Source organism: Enhydra lutris, unplaced genomic scaffold (genome assembly GCF_002288905.1).
Source record: "Enhydra lutris kenyoni isolate GAN:26980312 unplaced genomic scaffold, ASM228890v2 scaffoldscaffold44, whole genome shotgun sequence".
NCBI lineage: Eukaryota > Metazoa > Chordata > Mammalia > Carnivora > Mustelidae > Enhydra > Enhydra lutris.
The window spans coordinates 12,293,022-12,317,238 of NW_019154128.1; the positions used below are offsets into that span (position 1 = coordinate 12,293,022).

The 24,217-nt window shown below is 40.0% G+C and overlaps 1 protein-coding gene across 1 annotated transcript in view; it reads right to left on the reverse strand.

Annotated features, from left to right (window-relative positions):
• Positions 1-24,217, reverse strand: part of LOC111155906 (calmodulin-lysine N-methyltransferase) — a 376,866-nt gene that overhangs the window by 57,486 nt on the left and 295,163 nt on the right. The window contains exon 4 of the mRNA XM_022516370.1: positions 314-374. Within this exon, the coding sequence (XP_022372078.1) occupies positions 314-374 (61 nt within the window). The remainder of the gene's footprint in view (positions 1-313; positions 375-24,217) is intronic.

Below are 24,217 nucleotides of genomic sequence, written 5' to 3' on the forward strand. Positions count from 1 at the left end.
CTGTGCTTTTTGTGCAGTATTAGTACCCAAAGGCAATTCAGATTTCTTTTTAGAAGCAACATGTTTTCACCATGAACTTTTCCCCTTCTTTTCTTCCTTCTCCCTCCCTCCCTTCCTTCCTTTCTTTCCTTCCTTCTTTCCTTTCTTCCTCCCTCCCTTCCCCCCCTTCCTTTCTTCCTTCTTCTTTCTTTTCTTTTCTTTCTTACATATTTTTTAACAACTTAATTTGAAGAATGTAATCATGGCAATCTTTAATATGCAGATATAATACTCATAATCACTAAAAAGTATTTTTTTAAGGATAGCTTTGTACCTGAATACATTTCTGTGCTTGAGGCAATAGTAAGCCAAAACCTCTTCAGATGGCCAGATGCCTGGAAAACACAAGAGGAAACACTTTTTGATTATAGGAGTCTGTTCTATAATCATTCTCTTAAGAAATGGCTTTTAAAAATAATGTTCAGTACAAGCTGTTTCAACTCGAATCAAACTTAACATAATTATTACTTGTAATATGTCATATCAAATGAGTTTTTTTTTTGTTGATGATAGCTTTTTTCCCAGAAAAACAGTAAAATATCCCAAATAAATTTTACTAAATTTCTATTACAACAAGACAGCAAAAACAACCAAAATTACAAATAATAAAAGTTCAATTTTAATGGTATTTCAGGTAGCTGATCTTGCATATGTGAACCTTCTTTTCAGCCAATTCATAAACACCAGTTGAAGACCTAATGTATATGCAGCTCATGTGAGGCAAAAATAAATGGAAAAAACACTTGTAAGGAGCAAAGAAAACTACCAAGATCATTAAACCTTTTTCTTTGAATCTGTCCTAATGTTTTCAAATACACACAATTATTTCCTTTTTTCAATTAGAAATATCAAACTGGAGGTTTAAATTAAGAAATTTAAGTTTCACCAACTTTGCCACATCTTTAAATTTAACCATCGGGGCTCCTGGGTGGCTCAGTGGGTTAAAGCCTCTGCCTTTGGCTCAGGTCATGATCCCAGGGTCCTGGGATTGAGCACTACATCGGGCTCTCTGCTCAGCAGGGAGCCTGCTTCCCCCTCTCTCTTCTGCCTGCCTCTCTGCCTACTTGTGATCTCTGCCTGTCAAATAAATAAATAAAATATTTAAATAAATAAATGAATTTAACCATCAACCTCTGCAGTAAACTCCATAGATGGGCATTTTCTAAAATCATCACTTAACAAATCATTTCCTTTGAGGACTTAGTCTTCATGAATGAATATGAATGCCTTAAATAAAAAGACAAACATGCTTGGAAATGATAGTCTCTAGTGGTTATCACAGGGTCATAGGGCTGTAAGTACTTTTGATGTTTTTCTTTACACTTTTTGTATTTTCCAAAGATCTTTTCAACGAATATGTATCACTCCTATGATCGGAATAAACCACAGCCTTATAAAAACTGGGTTTTCGCCAAGGGTTCAGACTCAAAGGTCAGGCAGGACACTAGCACCCTGCTCCACCTGGGGTTGAAAAGGCCCCGCTGTCCTGGAAAGAGCAATGAATGTTCTCCGCTTTCGCACTAAACTCTGTTCTCGTGGGTCTAGATGCAAAGTTGAAACACCTAATGTGACTTTTTTTTTCCTCCTAGACGCATCTCCAGCTTCAAAGAATGAGAAATCCAAACATTTCAACATTTCAGAGAAGAGGATGTCAAAGAAATGGTAAGTAAAATCCTAAGGGAATCAGTGGGTAGATGAACAGCAAAGACACTGACCCCTCAGAAGCCTTTGGAGCAGGGAAGTCTGCCCAAGTGTAAACTAGCTCAGCCTCCATGGTATTTCTGGTAGGAATGACAGTTTGGGAGAGAACAAAGTAAACCAACAAGAAGTGTTTGGAGTCATATTTAGGAAGAAAGTCAGAAAGGCAGTGGAGCATAGCAATTAAGATTACAGGAGCTTTGGAACCAGACTCGTTGGGCTCCAGTCCCAGCTTGTTGGGCTGCATTCCCTGGCTGAGTGACCTTGGATAGTTTACCTAACCTCTCTGTGCCTCAGCTTCCTCATCTGTAAAATAATGTAATTGTAGTATCAACTTCATAGAATGGTTGTGAGCATTAAATAAGTAAAATACATGAAATGTCTTTAGAACAGTTCCTAACTCATAATGAACTCAAAGAAAAATTAGTTGTTAATGTTATTCTCCTGGAGGGGATAAAAGGGTAGAAGAGAGAATATGTGGACCCTGACAATTATCCCAAAGACCAGAACAGATGGAGAACCTTTTTGTCCTGTTCCCATGCATGAACTTTGCTACAACCCTGAAGTCCTAATGCCCGGTATACCTCCATATTCTGTAAAGAATAAAGTATATAATAAAATTCTCTGAAGGAAGAGCCCAAGACAGTGTTCCACACCAAGTATATATAATCATCAGCATAATGAATTTCTTTATGCCTTTAGTAGATGGTTTTGAGGTTTAAAAAAGTAATGATAGGGGAAGGGTATTTAACTAAAACTCAAGCTTTGATTAAGTATAAAAATGTGACTTTTAAATGCAGAGTCTTTAAAGAGAGTTTTATAATTTTCTCAAGAAATTATAGAGGTTGATTTTTAACTAAATTAAATACAAAAATATGTAGAACAAAGTTAATAAAATCACCTTAAATTACCCCACTAATGTATAACCTCTAGTAACATTTTGGACATCATTCTAAAAAAAGCTCTCTGAAACACAAAGATACTTTACACAAATGGGATCTTATCATGCAGGTATTTGTCAATCTGACTCTGCCCCACTCAATATGTCATGAGTAACTTCCCATGAGAGTAAAAATGTAACTGCATCATTTTTTTTTTTTTTAAAGTAGGCTCCATGCCCCAGCATGAAGCCCAACACAGGGCTCAAACTCATGACCATGAGATCAAGACCTGAACTGAGATCAAGAGTTGGACGCTTAACCAACGAAGCTACCCAGGCTCCCCCTTGCATCATTATTTTTAATGACTGCCTGATTTGATGTTTGCATCATAATTTATTTAACCAATTTCTTCTTGAGAGACGTTCAAGTTATTTTGAGGTTTTGGTACTATGAGATTATAAACAGTGGTACCATGAAGACACATTTTCCCCCCAAAACAGGATTTTTTTCTCTATAGGTCAAATACTCAGAAATGGGAAATCTGGCCAAAGGTTAAGTACCTATCACGCTGTGATATATCAGACTATCCTCCAAAACATTTGTACCAAACTGTACCTCCAAATAAGAGTGTTTATTTCCCCAAAGTCTTGTCAAGATGAGGTTTGGCAACCTATTTTATTTTTGCCAATCTATTATGTTTTCCAAAGTTATCTCAGTGCAAACCAACACCATAATGAGATACCATTTCACGCCTTCTAGGATGGCTATAACCAAAAAGTCAGACAATAGCAACCACTGGCGAGGATGAGGAGTAAATATTGAAAATGGTGCAGCTGCTTTGGAAAACAGTCTGGCAGTTCACCAAAAATTTAAATGTAGAATTAACATCTGGCCCAATAATTCCACTCCTAGGAACGTATGCAAGAGAAAAGAAAACATGCCACACAAAAAGTTGTCAATGAATGTTCATAGCGGCATTATTCATCATAGCAAAAAGCAGAAACAACCCCAACCTCCATCAACCAATGAGCAGATAAAATGTGGCAGGGCCATTCAATGGACTATTATATGGCAATAAAAAGAAATAAAGTACTGATTCATGCTACAACATAGGTGGAACATGAAAGCATTACGCTGAGTGAAGGAAGCCCAACACAAAGAACCACATGTGGCATGTTTCCATTTATATGAAATGCTCAGAATAAACAAATTCACAGAGACAGAATATACAGCGGTGATTGTCTAGGGCTGCGATGGTTGAGAGTAAACGTGGAGTGACCTTTTAGAGGTGATGAAATACACTAAAATGGTGGTGATGGTTGCACAACTCTGTGGATATACTAAAAATCATTGGGTGAATTGTGTAGTATGTGAATTACATCTTAACAATGCCATTATTTTAAGTCAGTCAGAGAAAGACAATTATCATATGATCTCCCTGATATGAGGAAGTTGAGAACCAAAGTGGGGGGTTTGAGGAGTAGGGAAGGAAAAAATGAAACAAGATGAGATCAGGAGGGAGAGAAACCATAAGCGACTCTTACCATAAGCGACTCTTAATCTCACAAAACAAACTAAGGGTTGTCGAGGGGGAGGGGGGGTAGGGAGGGGGGTGGGGTTATAGACATTGGGGAAGGTATGTGCTATGATGAGTGCTGTGAAGTGTGTAAACCCAGCGATTCACAGACCTGTACCCCTGGGGCTAATAATACATTTTATGTTAATAAAAAATTAAAAATTAAAAAAAATAATGCCATTATTTTAAAAAGTTTTCTCATTTCTATTTGTAGAACTATAATGGTCTTTTTTTTTTTAAGGATTTTATTTGTAAAGAACTTATACAGAGTTTAAAGAGCCACTGAGTTCAGTGAGAATGACTAAGACAAAAAATGATTAAGACAAATGATTATGATTAAGATTAGTACCCAGCCCCTCTGACTCAATCTTTCTCCTTTCTCAGAAACTGCTACTTCCAATTCTTTTAATTGATGCGTCTGGCAATTACCTCCATATTTCCACATATGTTTGTATTGTCACTTCTTGATTTTTCAGTTTTAGGTAGAATCTATTGACCCCCCACTATGGAAGATAAGCTTCTTTCTCTTTCATCTATACTCCTCACCCCATACCACACACATTATGCTCCTTATCCACCCATCATCACCATCTTCCAACTATAGATGTTATAATTTTGGTAATATAGAGTCATTGTCAATTTCATTATGACCAGGAAATAATACTGAGTCATGTAATAAACTGTGATTGTTATTTCTCTCTTGTATAATTTCCCCACATGTGGAGTTTATAATTGTCTATTTTTTTTTCTCCTTTGCTAAGGTTTTTTATTCAATCTCAAAATCCAGTTGTCAAATTTGCCTTCTCAGTACATTCATTCACATCAGGTATTCTATCCACCTCATGAGGAATTCTCTCTTGGTGCCTTCCCACCTGCCTTAGCCTGGACTGAATGCCCCCTGTGCTTGGTGCACAGCTGATACCGTAGAATCAATTTTCATACCATTCCAGACTCCCTTTTGTCCTTCTCCTGTATTGCATCTCTTGTTTCTTCTACTGTTTGTCTTCCTTTCTTGGTTTACTTCCTCATTTTAGTGCAAGACATCCTTCAGTAGCTTCTTGAAAAAAAGTGTATGGAGGTGAATGTTTGGGAACGTCCATGATTCAGTGGGTAATCTCAATCTGGAGACTCCATGCTCTTCAGATCTTGGAAAGTTTCTTGGGAAGTTCCATTGATTACTTCCTGTCCTCTTTATCTAGAGCTCCTATTATTTGGATGTTGAATATCCTGAACTCGTCCTCTAATTTTCTTATATTTTCTTTCCTGCTTTCTATCTCATACTGTTTTCTATTTTCTTGGAAATTTCCTCAACTTTATCTTCCAACTCTTTTATTGTACTTCTCATTTATGCTGTTTTTTTTTTTTTTAAGATTTATTTGAGAGAGAGAGAGTGCACAAATGGGTGGGAAGAGGGGCACAGAGAGAGAGGGAGAGGGAGAATCCACAAGCAGACTTTCCCCTGAGTGCAGAACCCAGTGTGGGACCTGATCCCAGGACCCTGAACCAAAATCAAGAGTCAGACACTTAACTGACTGAGCCACCTAGGTGCCCTACATTTATGCTATTTTTGTTGGTAGTCCTCTGAATATTTCTTTTTTAGAGCATCTTCTTCCTGTTTCATGAATCAATCTTTTAAAAAATTATTTGAAAATATTAATTACAGTTTAAGTTTTCTTATTCCTACATAGTCTATTTTCTTCATGTTGCTTTTTCCTATTAATTGATTTTGGTACCTTTCACATTAAAACTTTACTCAGATATCTAGTAATTCTTTATTGTTTGCTTAAACATAATAATAGAAAGATAAAAAGCTGGTTGGAAGTGAAGATGGCTGAGTGTTGGGGGATGGAGTGGAGTGAAGGTGGCTCTTGTGTACGCTCACTCTAGCCTGCTTCTGGTACGCTCTCTGATTTCAGCTGTGCCTGGTGTCCCTCAACCAAACACCCTTCAGTTTAACCCTCTCTGTAGAACAAATCTCTTTCATTTTGGAGTTCAGAGAAAGAAGTTACTCAGTAGTCTGGAATAGGTATGTAACTACTTTACAAACAGTTTTTGATCAATCTTCCTTGTTTTAGCCCCCTTCAACTCCTACTTGTACAAATGCCCCAACTTCGGAGACTTTCAAAGTTTCAGAAGTATGAATTGGTTTGGTTTTCAGCTTTCTCATATCTGCTAAGTCAATGACTTCTCATCCATTTGCTTCCCAGCTTCCAAAATTATGTTGTTGTATGTCCCCTCATTCTATCATCCTTGTGGGCGTAGGTTTTAAAAACATCTTCTTTATAGTGGCTTACTGAGGTTTCTGGACTTTAATGCATTGTTCAACCTCTGAGTTTACCTGAAATCCAGAAATGTATGGTCTTTTGAATGTAATGGTTTATAGGCTAATTCTAGAACCCAAGACACATTATAACTATTCTTATCTCTCACAGAGTACATTTCTTTGCCAAATACTTTAAACTTTGAGTGGTGGGGTTTCAGTATATATCCCAGAAGAACAGTGACCAGAAGGACTTCATGAAACAAAGAGAAACTCATTGGAAAATGATGAGAATATATTTTAGAAGGACATACAACCCAATGACACTAGTAGGGAAGATTTTCTTACGCTCAAGATTTTTATACTCCATTAATAATATCATAGGGCTCTATCAATCAATTACAGGTATTTCCACTATATTATTGACATCACTCGATGAGACAAAGAAAAATGACCAAAGAGGCATTTGGAGTTGCTAAAGTATTGGTCCCCCAAAAAGCATCACAAGACATTTTAATTAATGACTTATTCTAGATAAATTGTTTCCTAAACACACGTCATGAATTAGGATACTTCCTCAAAAATTATTTGGAAGCCTATAACTCCCTATGCTTTAGTGCTTTCTATATAAATTGAATTAGTTTAACTCATAGGAGAAAAGTCTTTCTTCATCCACTGGGCTTCCATAAAGCATTAACTAAACAAGACCTCTGTTTGGAAGAAGAAAAAGAATTGTATATTATACTTGGGTTTCCATGGTCATTTGATTTCATTCCATTTTCTTTCAAACAAAGGATGGCTTCCTTCCAGATGCCTCTGTCAGGACAGGTCTGCTAGATCTAACAAACTTCAGAAAGCTGTAGCCAGCCAACACAAAAATAAGAAAAACTAGCTGCCTATGTAGCAATAATGGGGGGGAAAGTTGTCAATGTGATCCATTTTCTGTATGCAGCCACTTTTTTGTTGTTTGTTAAGCAGCTAGTACAGAATTATTTTAAATGCCAAGTTTTACAATTAACCTGGAAACCAACAATACATCCATTATTAACCTGAGGGCTGAACCACCCTAAAATTAACTATGTAGATATTAAGAGACCTAAATCTCTAACTGAGCATGGGTCCTTCCTCCTAGATCACTTGCATTGGAGATCTTTTTGCTTTTCTGGAGTTCATGTTGGAGGAAAGTCCTGAGAATTTGTCAGATGGCATCAGACCAGCAGACTACTGACTCCAGCTTTTCACTCTAAGAGCCTGTACTTGGCCCTTGGGGGCAACACACCCAGCTCTCGAAGCACAGAGATGGCTTTACTCTGATCAACTGATATCTACCCAGCAGCAGTCTTCTTTATCCCCCTCAAAAGCAAGGATCACGTCCATCATGCAGGAGTCAGAAGTAAGGCCTCTCCCAAGTCTGAGACTCCAATGGGGAGGCCACCACACACTTAGCTAAGCTGTTACGTCTTCTGGAAGAAAGTATTCATTAGCAGGTGTTACTAAAAGGAAAAGCAGTTCATGTGAAATGGGTATGTAAACCTCTTGCACTGTCTTCCATTTCCTCTGTTTTCCATTTCCTCTGTCTCCTTTTCCTTAAACATTTCTGCTTTGCATTCATGTTTCAACCCAGAGTGGAAATCCAAAAGGGAACTATAGAATACCCCATAAATATTTGGGGGGCACCAGTATGTTTCAGGCCCTATGGATCAGCAGGGAATGAGACAGCATGGTCACTGGAGCTCCCATCTAGTAAGAGAAGGAGATATTAAATAAATAATTATACAAATGATGTGCCTAATTGTAATAAAGGCTATGTAGGAAAAATAGAGTGTACTTCTGAGAACATACCATAGGGGACTTCACTTGGCTGGAAGGGATGTTGGGAGGAGTCCGTCAGAGAACACTTCCCTGTAGAAATGGCATGCAAGCCGAGCCCCAGAGAACAAAGGGCCAACTTAGGAGGAAGAAGGGGATGGGTAGAGGGGAGGGTCCATTCTAGGGGAGCCCCAGGAGATAAAGTTTTGAAGAGGAGAATAGTTTGATATTCTAGGAATGGAAACAGGGTCAGTGGAGCTGCAGAATACTCGAGAAAGGAAAAGAACAGTGGCGGGGTGACTGGAGGGATGGCTAGGGGCCAGATCCCACAGGCTCAAAATCCTGTTAAGATTTTCAAATCATATCTTAATAGAAGTGATAAATTTTGAGCAGTAGAGTGTAATGATCAGACTTATATTTCAGAAGATAAGTCTGACTACCCTAAAGAAAACAGACTGAAGAGGGGCAAGAGGAGGTGGGGAGAAACGAGGTTGGAGGCTTCTGCAATGACCTAGGTGAGTGCTGATGGTGGTCTGGGTGATGGTTCGCAGAGAGGAGGAAAGGTAAAAAGTGAAAAGGTATGAACTATACTTAGAAAGTACACTGACAAGACTTACTAGTCAATTAGAAGAATGGGATGGTAAGAGAGAGTAAAGTATCCAGTATGACTTAGGTTTGTGCCATGAATAAATAGGTGGATGATGTATAGCAAACGCATATAGGGTTTCCCTTCAACTTTATATGAAGTGAGGAGGCTGGATTCCTGGTACAAAAACACCCACTAGTAGATTGGGGTCTGATTCTGGCTCGTTCACTAATAATCTGTATGACATTGGTAAGTAATTTAGCCTTTCTGGGCTTCAGGATCCTCACTGGGAAGATACTAGGCTTGGGTTTGATTATGTCCAGGAGGCCTTCAAGCTATAAACAGTTACAATAAAAAACCAGATCTCATGCTCTGGACTTAGAGTCCAGCTCGCACATTGGCACTGATGGTCGTGACCTTGGGCAAGCTCCTTAAAGTTTCTAAGCCTCATTCATCCCTTCGTTCAACTTACATTTACTGGCAGCCAGGCCTATTCCAGGAGCTGCGGATAGAGCAGTGATTAAAACAAAGCCCTTGCCCAAATAACTTCAAGAGGGGCAACGGACAATAAACAAGGAAATTCCACACAGTGCTTAATGTTGTGAAGAAAATAAAACGTTAGGGGCATGTGGGTGTCGTTAAACCTCCAACTCTTGGTTTTGGCTCAGGTCATGATCTCAAGGTCATGAGATCAAGCCCCGAGTCGGGCTTGGCTCAGCACAGAGTCTGCTTAAGATTCTTTCTCCCCCTTCCCTCTCCCTTCTCCTCTGCTCCTCCTCCTGCTGGTGCTCTCTGTCTCTCTCAAATAAATACATAAACAAACTCTTAAAAAATGAAGACGTAAATAAAAGCAGAAGATAATGAAATCCACAATAAGGATGCCCAGGGGAGGGGTGTTGCTATTTCAGCTGGCGCTGTTTCGCAATGCCTCAGTTTATGTGCTCGCAGTAAAAGTAGCCGCTCACAGCATGGTTGTGAGGATTAAATGAGAAAATGCACGTAAGGCACTTAGAACAGTGCCTGACATGGAGCGAAATTCTTATCATGTGAGCTACGGTTATAACTCCTATTTGTCAGTGGTATTATTTTGACGTGTTTCTATCCAGGAAATTTTATCAACCTTGATTGTATTTTTATGATAGTTTCAGGGAGATTATGATTCCTAATTGATAACCTGTAAAATCAAACCGAAACTGACTTTTGGGAAAGCTCGCCCTAGCTGTGGGGACTTTGAAAACTGATTGTAAGCAAGAATTTCATAAAAATGGACAAAGCTTGTTCTATACTTGTCCTCCTGCACTGACCCTTTAACAGACTTGTTCTGCACAATAAATTATTAAGGCCAGGCTTCCCTATGGTTGTGGAGCCAGATCACAGAGAACACCAGCACATCTGGGTGAAAGGGGGTTGGCATCGCCCAGCACAGAGAGCAGGTGGAAGCTTGCCCCCCCCACCCTGCCCCCATGCTGGCGTGCTAACATGGACTGAATGCTGACTGCTGTCCGGACACTATGAGGTCGATGAGGAAATGAAGGCACAGAGAGGTTAAGAAACCTCCCCCCAAATCAGACAGATATTTTGTCATGAAGTTACCATTCAAACCCAGGTAATATGACTCTAACCTGAGCCTGTGTCTTATACTGCCATCCTCTAGATTATGAAAACAAGGGTCTAAATGAATTGCTTTGCAATTTTGTTTCTTCTCCTATTCCTGGAGAAGCCACATGAACTAAATGAAGGACACACAGTGAGCACGTGGAAGGAAGAGAAGGGGGCACAAAAAATTACCCAAGGATTTCAACAATAAATTCCTCTAGGACTACAAGATGGGCCCATTTCCGGGTGTGATTTGATTTTGAAAAATGCATTGAATTGGGTTATGGACATTGGGGAGGGTATGTGCTATGGTGAGTGCTGTGAAGTGTGTAAGCCTGACGATTCACAGACCTGTACCCCTGGGGCTAACAATATATTACATGTTAATTATAAAAAATAAAAAAATAAAAATGCATTGAGATTAAAAACTTAAATTTTACTTCTGATACCTCCTGAGGGAAGGGAAAGATGAAAGGCATCCCAGCTTCATCGCGACTCTGGTGGGGACGAGGAGATAATCTATGGAGAGTGTGTTCCAGCCTTCTGTCGGATGGCCGGTTTTAGAGCAGACTCTGGGAAAGCAGCTAAGGGACCGATGAGAAATGAAGATGGGACAAGGAAGATCCTGCAGCAGCACCAAGAGAAGGGAATACACAGGATGCACTACAACCACGGCCACGGTCAGCTTGCACGCCTCCTACAGCAAAGACAAACTGGAAGATAGCTCTGGGGCTTATTAGCTTTAGCAGCCAAGTAAATCACTTATGCTCCCCTTACACTATCTCCTTCTCTGGAAGTAACGGTACTATCTACCCTGTAAGTGTAGATGGGAGGATCAAATGAATTAGAAGACCAAATAAGTACTCAGTACTAGTTGTTACTACTATTAATGGCATCGCTAATTGGACACTCACTGCTTGGCAAACGCTGGGCTGTTTGCTTTACACAGATGATCTCATTTAATCCTGAAAACTGCCCTGTAAGGGAGGTACTATTATTATGGCCGGTGAAGGGGGCACAATGAGATTTACCAAAGCACACAGAGCTGAAATGGTACAGCCCACAATTTAAGCCCAAAAGCTCAACCCAGTTTCTTTCTTTTCTTTCTTTCCCTTCCTTTCTTTCTTTCTTTCTTTCTTTCTTTCTTTCTTTCTTTCTTTCTTTCTTTCCTTCTTTTTAAAAGATTTATTTATTTATTTAAGAGAGAGTGAGAGAGAGAATGAGCAGGGGGAAGAGGCAGAGGGAGAGGGAGAAGCAGGCTTCCCCTGAGCAGAGAGCCCGATGTGGGGCTTGATCCCAGGACCCCAACATCAGGACCTGAGTCAAAGGCAGACGCTTAACTGACTGAGCCACCCAGCTGTCCCGCCAGGGCCCAGTTTCTTAATCACTACCCTATATTGCTCCAACCCTGGTGGCTAGTCCTGAAATCCTGAGAACTAGTGTCTAGTTCTCATGGCCATCAATAACTAATTTTAGGACTTCAGACAAATCATATTTGGGCTCTGGCTTCAAGAATAAAATGGAAGGGTTGAATTGATTTCTGAGGGTTCTTCCAATTCTTAAATCCAATGGCTATAGATCATTATATCTGTGCATTTCCAAATGCTCTAAAGCTATGAAATTATCAGTGGCCTCTAGCCTGCAACATTGTAAAGAAATTAGATTCCCTTCGATATTTTATTTGTACTATAATAGCAAATCTAAATAATATAATAATATCAAATCTAAACCCTTACCAGGAAATATTTTAGATAAGATTCAAAATGATCTTGGAAGTCAAGCCTTCCTAACATGTCTATTTTAATTGAATTAGCACTGCCTTTGTTAATTCAATCTTACAGCTTCAGAAAAGAGACTGCTCGACATCTGTGTATTCTAGTGGCAACAGTGTTATTATTTAGCTAATCCAGCATATTAATAACAGACAACCTCCTCAAGTACAATTTTTCTTCGGTATGGAGCATGGTTCTCAGATAAATGCTGCTTTTTTCCTTTTTCTTGTTTTTTGTTCATATTTCCTCCTTGTCAGGGTAACAAACTACCTTTGGGGCAGAAATTTTCCCGAAGTCTGAAAGCACAGGTAGAAGAACATTTCCTTGTGCGATCTCTCTGGGCCTAGGCCAGGTAATGCTCTAACCCCACTGGTCAGAGAGGATATCAGAAAGTGAAAATAGTTATTCTAGCAAGGCTGGACCCAGAGAGCTCCTAGCAAGAGAATAAACATGGCCTGGGTTCCCCCAAAAACACAGCACATCTTTCTCATAGTTTAAAAAAGAAGAAGAAAAAGAAAAAATGAGGCAGATTTTCATTGCCAGTTTTACTCCCAATAACACACTCCTTCAAGAACTTGCTGTGCCCAGTGTCCTCAGAGTGGGGTGATCAGGCTATCATTTTGATGAGGTCACCCTTTTTCCCTTTTAAAATAGGACTGTGTTGGGGCACCTGGGTGGCTCAGTGGCTTAAAGCCTCTGCCTTTGGCTCAGGTCATGATCCCAAGGATCAAGCCCCGCATCAGCAGGGAGCCTGCTTCCCTTCCTCTCTCTCCACCTGCCTCTTTGCCTGCTTGTGATCTCTGTCTGTCAAATAAATAAAATCTTTTAAAAAAATAAAATAAAATAAAATAGGACTGTGTTGTGTCTTGGTCATGAGGAAGCAGCAGTGTGCCAAATAAAGTGGAAGAAGAAAATATTAGACATAATTGTCATTGTTCTTTATCTTAGGCAAGGAGTCCCTTCACTCACACAGACACACACTTGTTACATGGCACACCGAAGTAAGGAGAGTGAAACTCCCTCTTAGTCACCTATGATAGATTAACTTGATTCCTTTTTCTCCCCCAAGATTTTATTTTGGAAATTTTTTTATTTTTGACCTCTATACCCAACGTGGGGCTCGAACTTACAACCCCAAGATGAAGAATTGCATGTTCTACTGACTGAGCCAGCCAGGCACCCTGTGAACTTGATTTCTAAAGTAGCTTTCTGCCTTGGAGTCCAGCTTCATCTTACTTCTAGGTAAACATGAGAAATAGATTCTAAACAAGCAGAAAGCCTTGCGTTCCATGTGAACTGCGTGCTCGGCACATTTAGGAAAGGAGAGAAAATGGTGTTCCGGGGGTACATGACACAGGGGCCAAAGCAGAGCACATCTATTAAACGGCCCTGGTATTAGTCTTGTTAGGCAGAACTTAATTATTTAGCAGTATTATTTGGAAGGGGTGCGCTCCAGTGTTTCAAAACTGCCTTCCCTCCACGTTCCTCCCCTCAGGCCTGTGATGGGATGGTGGAAGGAGGAGGACCGCCACCCCTTCTTACAGCAGGATTCGCCATTAGTAAATTCCAAAAGGAAAAACACCATTAGGCAAATTGACTCAGTAAATATGGCAACATCTCAGCATGCAGAGGTGGTCTCAACCCACTTTAAACAAACCCCTCTCTCTCTGCCATCCTATCTGAAAGTAAATGTGTGATATTCAGACGGCTTAAAAAAAAATGTATGTGAGTTGGCAGAGAAGCTCAGCTGTGCAAAATGGCCTGGGTCTGTCCTTCCGGGCTCCCTGCTCATCCTTATTCATTGATACAAAGGAAACACGATGGTCTGCTCTCCAGAAATTTCTGCCGCTGTCCAAACTTGGGCAGCTCACTGCAACTAATGTGGAAATAGAGTGCGAAGCACGTCCTGCCTGTAAACACAGCGGTCTCGCTCTGTCAGGGCCATCCACAAATGGCTCCAACCAACTTGTGTGATTGTCTTTAACACCTTTTTGTATTTTTTAAAGAAATGAATTTGATTTCATTTTCCTTCCCCAGTTTTCAAATAGTCATTAAAAATTAAACAACACTGGGAAAGGCTTTTGTGATTATAGCCTTCATTCTCCTGCAACAAACTGGATCTATAAATTTACGTACCATTGTAGATGTAAATTACAAAATTTATATTCAACTATATTAAAACATCTATTCCAAAAATGATTACCAGTTGTGAAAAGCAGACAGGCTTATCACTTGCTGTCAGTTGTTCATGTCTAGTTAAGCAATAATGTGCTAAAACTGCTCTTTTGTTTTGTGTAAGAATTTTGGCAATAGAAGAAATGAACGCTCAGTTAATAAAAACTCAGGCTGCTTTTTGCTTTGATGGAGGAAGCAGCTGCCTGTTTTCATTTGCTGCAGAGCAGCAAAACCCATCAATATAATAAGCAGCTTAGATGCATCCATCCACAGCATCTGTAAGGATATAGGGCTATTCGCACAAAACCAATCCCTGGTTTAATTTTAACAAAGATGTGTCTAACATATTTGAAAATGCATTATAATAGGTTTTGAAACACGAACAATTTCTCTTTCTTTTAAATACTTTTTACGAATCTGAAAGGTGAGTGTACATAGCTGAATGATAGCAATGATAAAAAGCAGCCCAAACTGTGAGACCATCTTAAAACAAGGGCAGGAAAGAGAGCAAATCAAGAGGCAGTTACTTAGTCCCCTTTGAAACGGGAGTAATTCATTTGAAAGTGATTTCATTCATTCATTCATTCATTCACACAAATATTTACTGAATCCTTCCAGTGGACTGAACTGGGTGAGATACTGAGGCCACCTTTCTTACTCTCAAGGAGTTCACTCTTCAGGAGGAAAGATGGGTACAAAAACATCACCAAAACAATGCGGTAAGCACAGTGATACAGACAGAGGCACACTTTTCTGTTACCTCTTCGTTTAAAAAAAAAAAAAAATCAAATGGGCAGAGAACACAGAGGAAACGAACATAAAAATTAAAAATCAAATACCGTCTCCTCCATTATACAGTCACACACTTCATTAGACATACCTTTAAGAAAACCAAATCATGTTTAAACACATGTCAAACTGTTTACTAGTGTAGCCAAGAATTATCACACTTTGGAGAAAAGTTTTGCAATTTTGTTTGGGCAGCCTCTAATACAGTAACCACTAGACACTCTTACATGATTGAGAATATACCACACGGCAAACCTATATAAAACACAAACTTCCAAATAACTTATCATGAGATGTAGTATGATTTGATTAGTGAAAATGCTAAGAGATTTATTTTGTTTCATTTCATTTCATTTTATTTTATTTTACTTTAGTGCTGGGGCCATTCCAAAAAAATCAGATAATTCTAAATCCTCCTCTTCTTTTGATTCGAGAGCAGATAAGTGAACATTAAATGATCGGCTAGGGACCTGTTTGATGTGTACACAAATGTAGGGTTAGCCATCAGCGTCTCAGGATGTCAAATTTAAATGAACATTCACTTGCAGAAACACTGAGAAAATGCTCCTGAAAATGAAAGCTAAGGGCTTTTTTATTCAAATATGTTCACTGTAAAACACACATACCTGGGTTTTAAAAAGAAATGTTTAGTTTTGGAGTAATTTTAGAATTACGGAAGAGTAAAAAGTTGCTGGCATAGTACAGAGAGTTGCTGGAAACCCTCTACCTGGTTTATCTCATTGTCACCATCTTAACATTTATCAAGACTAAGAAACTGACACAGGTAGGTTCACCTTAAACCACATTCATAGATTCAGGTTTTAAAAAATTTTTTTTATTAATCTTTTTTAACTAACATATAATGTATTATTTGCCCTAGGGGTACAGGTCTGTGAATCATCAGGCTTACACACTTCACAGCACTCACCATATAATGGGAGTGTTCCTATTCAAGAGGAGAGCTGATGCAGGTATCTATTTGAAGTCAAAAATTAAACCCAAAGGATAATACTAGCACCTATCATATCTTTTCCTTCCCTTAATTTTCTTCCTTATTCTTAAGTTACGCTAAAGAAATTCATATCAGATTTAAGAATTAAAAGAGGACAGAAAATGCATGTAACTCACAGTTTAAAAAAAAAAAAAAATCTGACCCCGCCAAGGGAACTGTGTAGCCCAGCAAAGCACTGGTTCCCCATTCCATTATTGAATGGGCAGAATATTATTTCTAAGTCATTATTCACATAGAAATTCTGATTGCCCCTATTCAATTAATACTTTCATATCACAGTGTGACATGGACCTTATAACTGATCTTGTGGCAGCATGAGTTAAGAACCACAAAGAAGTCAGAGGTCATTATTTTTCACCCATTCAGAGTGTTTATAAAGCATTCACTACGCACCCTCTACTCTCTGTGCATGCTTTCTTCCTTCCTCTGCTCCACTGCTTAATGGCCGGGCACAATGCTTCTAGAATCCTGCAAAGATTCATGGGCTACATACTGGTTAATCGTCATCTCTCCAACAGCAAGTAGGAAAAGACGCCTCTGGGGAGACACTCTATAGCTCCAGTGGGTGGTTGCCAGACTGCAAGAAAATAAATGTCTGTTGTTAAGGCCACCCAGTCTATGGCATTTTGTTGTGCTGGCATACACTAAGACAGTGGTCAATGCTTAGTGTCTGATGATTGAGTGAACACTCCCTCTCTAGCCCCAGTACATACTAAGTGGAAAGAATTGCCTCCCTTAAATGTACCCAGGACCACCAGAACCAGACAGTTTACAGCCATGGCCCCAGTGGAGCACCTGCTTTGCTTCATCCTTTCTTCCCTCCCTTGGTTCCTCCAGTGTCGCTTCTACCCATCTTGTCTCTCCTACTTCTCCCTTCGATCCACACTAAAGGTTTAGCCTCTGTTTTCTATTTAAAAGAATTCATAATAGAAGAACCAACATCAGTCACACCCTGGTAAAGAAATTTTGCTGAGACCTCCTTCAAGGTTTTACACCATCATTTTGATGTCTTTGTTATCTTTGAACATAAACCCCTTGAGGGCAAGGGAGCTCACTGCCTGTCTGACTTCTCTGTGGCCTGTTTACACAATGCATGTGAAGGCGTGCTGAATTCATGTATCACAGTAGCCAAATGTTCTAAACCTGGAAATCACAAAAATAGAAAGTGAATTTCTCTTTTTCTACAACATCGAATGTTGAGCTCTATAATGTGTCTCCTCCACACCTGATTCCAGCTGTAAATGCAATCACAGGTCAGTTCTTGTGTGGATAAGTTTCTAATTGCACTCAATCCACTTTTGCTCAGTTTCTTAATCTATATCCACAATCTGCAGAGCTGGCAGGACAATTATCACCAGAAGACAGGATAGATGCTCTGGGGAGTAAGGCTGTCCTGGGCCTGAAAGGTGCATGCTTACAAGGTTCTAGGCCGGCAACAAAGAATCCACATTCAATAGGCCATCTCTCTCTAAATCAATCCCTTTGCCTCATTCAGCAGAGCACATGTCATGAGTGCTCATATCTGGGTTTATCTGTGGATATCTACAAACAGGCAGGTCTCTAATCATAGTAACCTGGAATGAGTCCCAGAATGGGCCCTTTAAGTGACTTGAGATAGAGAAAATGGTTCTTTCTTTTCTTTCTCCTTTTTAAATTTTAGACCTTTTTTTTTTTTTTTGGCTTTGATAAAATTTGTGACCTTAACCCATATAGCAAAGTGTATTCTCTGAGAATCACAACTCTTTGAGAAGGGCCTTGAAAATATACTATTTAAACTGAACTCTGGCTCTGAACTTGACACCACAATTATCTTTCTGTTGAGAAAAATACAAAATTCTAGAGCTGTTATATTGTTGCAGTCCCTTTCACACCAGGACACACGAGTGTTTTTAAGCCGAGATCAAAGTGCACGGGCTGAGTTGCTGGGAGTGGAGAAGTCATCACGGTCTCTATGGACTCATGCTGGACTTCTCAGGACAGAAAGCAGATTTCCTTCTCTCTCCAGCAGCAAAGAGTTCATGTTACCGTGAACTCCATCATTCCTCCTCCTTGGCTCCATCCGCAACAAATGATTGAAAAAAGGACTGCAAACCCAGACCATTGTATTTGGGCTGGGATATTTTTCATTTGTTTATGTTGCTCAATAGTACCAAAGAGGTTTTGGCTGAGCCAATACTACAGTAGAGGTCTAGGTTCATGCCATCATCGACACAGAAAACGAGAACCTTTTGGAATAATATATAACAATGTTTGCACATCATGAGACTAGTTATTTATTACTTTTCACAGGAGCGTCAGAGAAATCTTGATTTATGAAGTAAGGCCCAGAGAATTAAGGGGCTTGCTTAGCCTTAGCTAGTCAGGGGCCGAGCTTCAGTTAGAACCTCAGTTCCCCAACACCTCACCATGGTTCTCTTTTCGGAATGAGAGACTTGAGCAATAGTGTAGGAAAGACATCATCAGTTGAATTCGCATTTTGTGGAAGGATTTTTACCTTCCAGGTGGAAATCAGTGTTTGAAGAAATGAATCTTCCTCGTTCCAATTTCAACATTTTCACAGACTCTTAGGAAGCAAATCTAAGCCTTTTGGTTTCTATTTCTCAATGAACAGTTTTATAGAAATACTCACTGTCCCCAAACCATGTCCCAACATTACTGGCTGGAGGAAGGGGCTAGAGATACATCCATTCAGCTGCAGGCCCCTAATATCAGAACCTCTGACTTGAGGCCAGGAGGCAATGAACACTCTTCGGAAATGGTGACCCCTTTCTCCAGAATTACAATGATTACGTGCTTTGTTTTATAAAATTGGTCTTCTGTTTGCTTTCAGGAAATTTGTTATCTCCCCGGTCATTATTCTCGCTTACTCAAATATCTCCATGTGCTTTCTCTTACAATTAAGAGTTTGCATCAGATTCCAGCTATTCTTTTGATTACCAGCATTCCAGTCATAATAAAAGTAATTTTATTTTATTTTGTTGTGTCTCGGGAGGGGAAATCATGTAATATATACAATTTTCACACCACTGTGTCGAGAAATGTAATTTTCTGCGTATTCTCTGTTAAGAATATTTTCAACGTTTCTGGATTGTCTCTGCACTCAGGAACGGGATTGAAATCTCCACTTTGGTATTTATCTGAGGCTGTGATAGCTCAGTCGTCTGCCGCCAAATGCCAAGATAGGGGGAATCTCATCATCCAGAGACCAGCTGCATGATGGGCAGTTAATAGATATATCAAACCTTAGGATATATGCTAAGCTGAAGAGATGATTGGTTGGTTGATACACTGATTGATTAGCATAGGGAGAATGGGTTTCTTCTTGACAACCTAAGATTATGCTTCAACTAAGCTCAAATTGCTTACACCTCTTCTATTGGGTTTAAAATTACAGTCCTGTCATCTGAAATCTCTCTTCAATGAAATTTTTACCATATATAAAAATTAAAGGGGAAAAGAAAGTAGGAGCACTGGATAAGAGTAAATGGAGTAGATACATTTCATGCTACTGTTGTTGATTCCACTAGGAAAAGTTGATATGTAAATCCCCTCGAAAAAATGTTACACATTTCATAAGCGATTACTTGAATATTATACAATATTATACAATAATTCAGGGGGAAAAGTTCAGTATGCTCACTGTTGGCGAACGCTGTATTTTCAAATACATTAAAGTTAGATCTCCTCTGTGTAAATATGCGAATTAAAACAAAGCTCCCTACTGATCAGGTTTACTTTCAAGGGCACATAGATTCTGTCCTCAGACTTTTAATATTTTTAACTGTTGGCATGCCTTCAAGGGGGCAGGGGGAGAAAGGGCAGACTTAGGGAGCCTGAGGATTAGCTTTGTTTTTGAAGCAGCTTACCACAAGTAGTAACTTCTTTAATTAGCACTAATGATCCTAAAGATAGTCACATGGACATCTTGAAATACTTGAATATTGTGCACACATGTGGCATCGGGTATGCTTTAAAACGAAACAAAACCATTGAGCGAAGGAAACACAACCTTGTTCCACCAAACTCTAAATTGACGTGTAAGCAGTGCTGAATAAAAATCGTGAAGATGTTTTGCACAAAAAGCCTGCATTTGGAGCACGATAAATGTCCGATAATCTTAGTGAACACTGAACTCATTCAACATAAGCTTGGTTTATGATGCATAAAGATTCAATCTCATTGTGCTCCGAATTATCAGAGACCGGCTGATGCAAAGGCCTTGCTCTCTCCCCTTCTCCCCCACCCCACCTCCAAAAAAAAAAAAAAAAAAGAAAAGAAAAAGAAAAAGAAAAGAAAAGAAAAAAAACAACAACAAAAAAAGCTGGTAAGCTTTAATTCAGCACTTTGAAGAACACCCCCTCCTCTGCCTGAGCAAATAAGGATTTGGTTGCCGAATCGCACTGGATAAGTGGTTCATTGAGAATGTTAAAATCTGCATTAATAAATAGGACTGGGCTTCTCGGATTTTCCCCCTTCCTATCAGCTATGAGCGGTAGGGGATCAGCTGCGACTGAAATCCCCAGCTGAACAACCCACATACAACTCAGTGAGCAGACTTAAAACAAGGCCATTTATTGGTGACTGTTATGCAAACAAAGCGTCCAAGTCTTAGAAACAGATGTCAACTGAAGCATATGCTTACTGTAAACTGGAGTTTGATTCTCTTTATAAAAATAGACATAAATGGGCCTTCAGAAAGTAGACTGCCTCTTGTTGTCTACCACTGCCTAACTTGATTCAGCCTAAAGCTTTTAAAGAGATGAATAGACTGATATGTGAGGGCAAAAGAATAAAACTTAAAAAAAAATTAAATTGGAAATAAATGATAACATGCTGGAGCAGTTCCCAGAAGCAATTGTACAGATTTTTCTCTAAAAACACAAGACAGGAAGTTAAAAGCTTCGCGCAGGTCACCCATGGCATGTCGAGTTATCATTTCCCATCATTTAGGGAGGAAGAGAGACGGCGCGTTTGGGTGGCAAGTTTGGCGGCGCCAACTTCTTCCCCTCCTCTCCCTTTCTTTTTCTCTCCCTTACCTCTTCTCACATCTTGATGTCTTTTAAATGTCACTTATTTTACATGAGGCGGTTGGTGGGGACATGAGTCAACAGCAATCAGAACCATTATCCCCTGCAGCGAGTCCTGTTCTTAATGCATTGTGACACCTTTGCTGGCCAGCCACCGATTTACCTTTCTGCTTCTGAGGGAATTAAGTGGCATCATGTGAAAATGGTTGTGATATGAACAGCATGGGCATAACTGGTATTAAATTTACCTCTCAGCCTAAGTGAATTTTCCTCACATGTGACTAATCAAAATGAAAGCTTGCGGACCCAGGCTGAGCTGGCCGGCACTTCCCCACCCCTGGGACCGGGGCTATTTTGTTTTATCTCTTTGTACAAGCTGGCAGAAGTTTAAAGTGAAGGGGATAATCCAGTGCTGGTGTCTTTATGAAATAACATCCTTACATGAAGAGGCTTTTAACTGTCTGTCGCCGTCCTCTCAAAAAAAAAAAAAAAGGAGTGTGACAATCTCATTTTGCTGAGCACCGTCCCATGAAAAGGGAAAATAATAGCCATGGCCGCCATGGCTAGTACTGACCTTACGTGCTCTGTTATCCACTAAACACTTTAAAAGTCAGTTTTACATACACGGTGGGGGGAAATGAGAGAACTACCACAATCATTTTCACTTTAGTGAATTTGCCGTCCATTTGAATTCGGTCACTTGATATCCCACAACATACCCAGCCGGTGTCACAGGGAAACGCCAAAGAAAGCGCCCTTGAAGGGAAGCCAGGCACAGATGCGGCGGCACCCTACCAGCCAAGATGGGCCAGGAGGAATGGCAGCACCGGAACGGCTTTGCGGGAACTTTCCCTCAAACTTCGACAGGAGAAAAAGAACAATATGAAACGAAGTCCTTCAAATTTTCCGAAGTGCTTGACATTCCTACAAAAAATGTTTTACTAACCACTTAGCAGAGATCAGTAGGTGCCAAAGGAAGTGCAGGCAGAGCAATTATCTTCCTGCACAGTCAGCCTGATGCTTATTCACAGACAAGAGTGGCTTGCATTCCGCCATGAACCAACGGTGCATGTTGCTGATAATAGAGCAGAGGTATTGCTAAGTTGGTACTGAAATAGCACACCTCGTTTACTTCCAGCAACTGATTTGCGGAAGGCAATGAAGGCTGGAATATTTTCTCTTCGCCACAAGAATACTCACCTCATTGTTAACATTAAAATTAGTTTTCTGACATGGCACATGCTATGCATTTACTTTTCCTTAAATAGGAACTTCCGCGCCTAGAGTGAAACACTAATGGCATTTCTTGCCCCTTGTGGATAATGCATTGCTTCATTAATAAACCATCTGGAAGCCTGACTGGTAATCAGAGTCCTGGCCACTTTACAGTTCTTCGCTCCGAAGTTCGTAGACTGTTGCCCTTCCTTTTGGTGATCCATTTATTCCTGAACCCTCTGCTTTGAGGCAGGCACACAGAGTGGAAAGAAAAGGCATGAGGTGGGGTTGGGGGAGATGGTTGAGAGTGTGGCAGCCACCTGATATAAGATAGAGCAATTGTCAGATCTTGAGCCACATTTATAAAATTTTATTTTACTATGTTAGGGTGCTGGGGCAGGGGCAAAAGAAATTAGTCAGATACATGGTTGCAATATTCTTTTTTTTTTTTTTTTAGAAAGGGGGGAGGGACAAAGAGAGAGGGAGAGAATCTTAAGCAGGCTCCATGCCCAGCACAGAGCCCAAAATAGGGCTCAATCTCACAACCCTGGGATAATGACCTGAGCCGAAATCAAGAGCCAGACGCTGAACTGACGGAGCCACCAAGTCACCATGATGGTTACAATATTCTTAAAGATTTGTCACCACCCACCCCCAAAAACTTGCATCTGAATTTTCTGAGTTCATACTTTCATTCTGAACTCCATGACCCAACTCTAATAGCCAGCCTAGGGCAAAAGAGTTTGAAGACTCTGATTCATACGGAAATAGAAGGAAAACTCTGTTAAGATTCTCTTGGGACAGGGGTGCCTGGGTGGCTCAGTGGGTTAAAGCCTCTGCCTTCGGCTCAGGTCATGATCCCAGGGTCCTGGGATCGAGCCCCACATGGGGCTCTCTGCTCAGCAGGGAGCCTGCTTCCTCCTCTCTCTCTGCCTGCTTCTCTGCCTACTTGTGACCTCCATCTGTCAAATAAATAAAATCTTTAAAAAAAAAAAAAAAGATTCTCTTGGGACAAACCAACTTCAAACCCAGTCCACTACTGATTTCCCGGAGATTTTCAACTCATTGTGGAGACCAGAGAACCAAAATTCTCAAGCAGAATGAGAGAAAAACCGGACTCATGGCAAGATAGTTATGGGAAAATAGAAGTGAGTAGTGGAGTCTGCCATTTTCATAAAACATAAACATAGATTTCCAGGGACTGCCATTCTTAGGGTTCATAAGAAAAAGGCTGAGAAGAGATGGGAAGGGAGGCTATCAGAAGAAAAATAAAATACAATATATGAGCATTCACACTTACAGTCTTACTCATGGGGAAAAAATAAAACACAAACATCAGAAGGTAGCTCGTGAGCTGCCATTATCCACTGAATAGTGTGGTCTGCTTTGGCCGAGTAAAACCTGCTGGGCAAAAGAAAAACAAAACACCCAAGCAATTGGTTTTTAGAATTTGATTACATACTTCAGGAATGAGGCAGGAGTAATGAATCCAACCCAAGTGTTTGGATAGATTGGCCATCTTAGACATGTCTGAACCATTAGCTTGAGACTAGAGCGTCATACCCAGGGTGGCCGTGCTCTTCACAGATGAACAAGCAACTTTGCAGGCTTTGCAGCAATCTCAGGGAACACCGAGTTAAATTTAGACAACTATAGAGATGACTATGCCTGATGTCTAAAACAAGATGGGGGAACTAGCACCATTTCCATTCTCACTACCTACTTGCTTGCCATTCCAAAGCATTAAAGGAAAGGATCAATCTGAAGTCTAATTTTTCAATG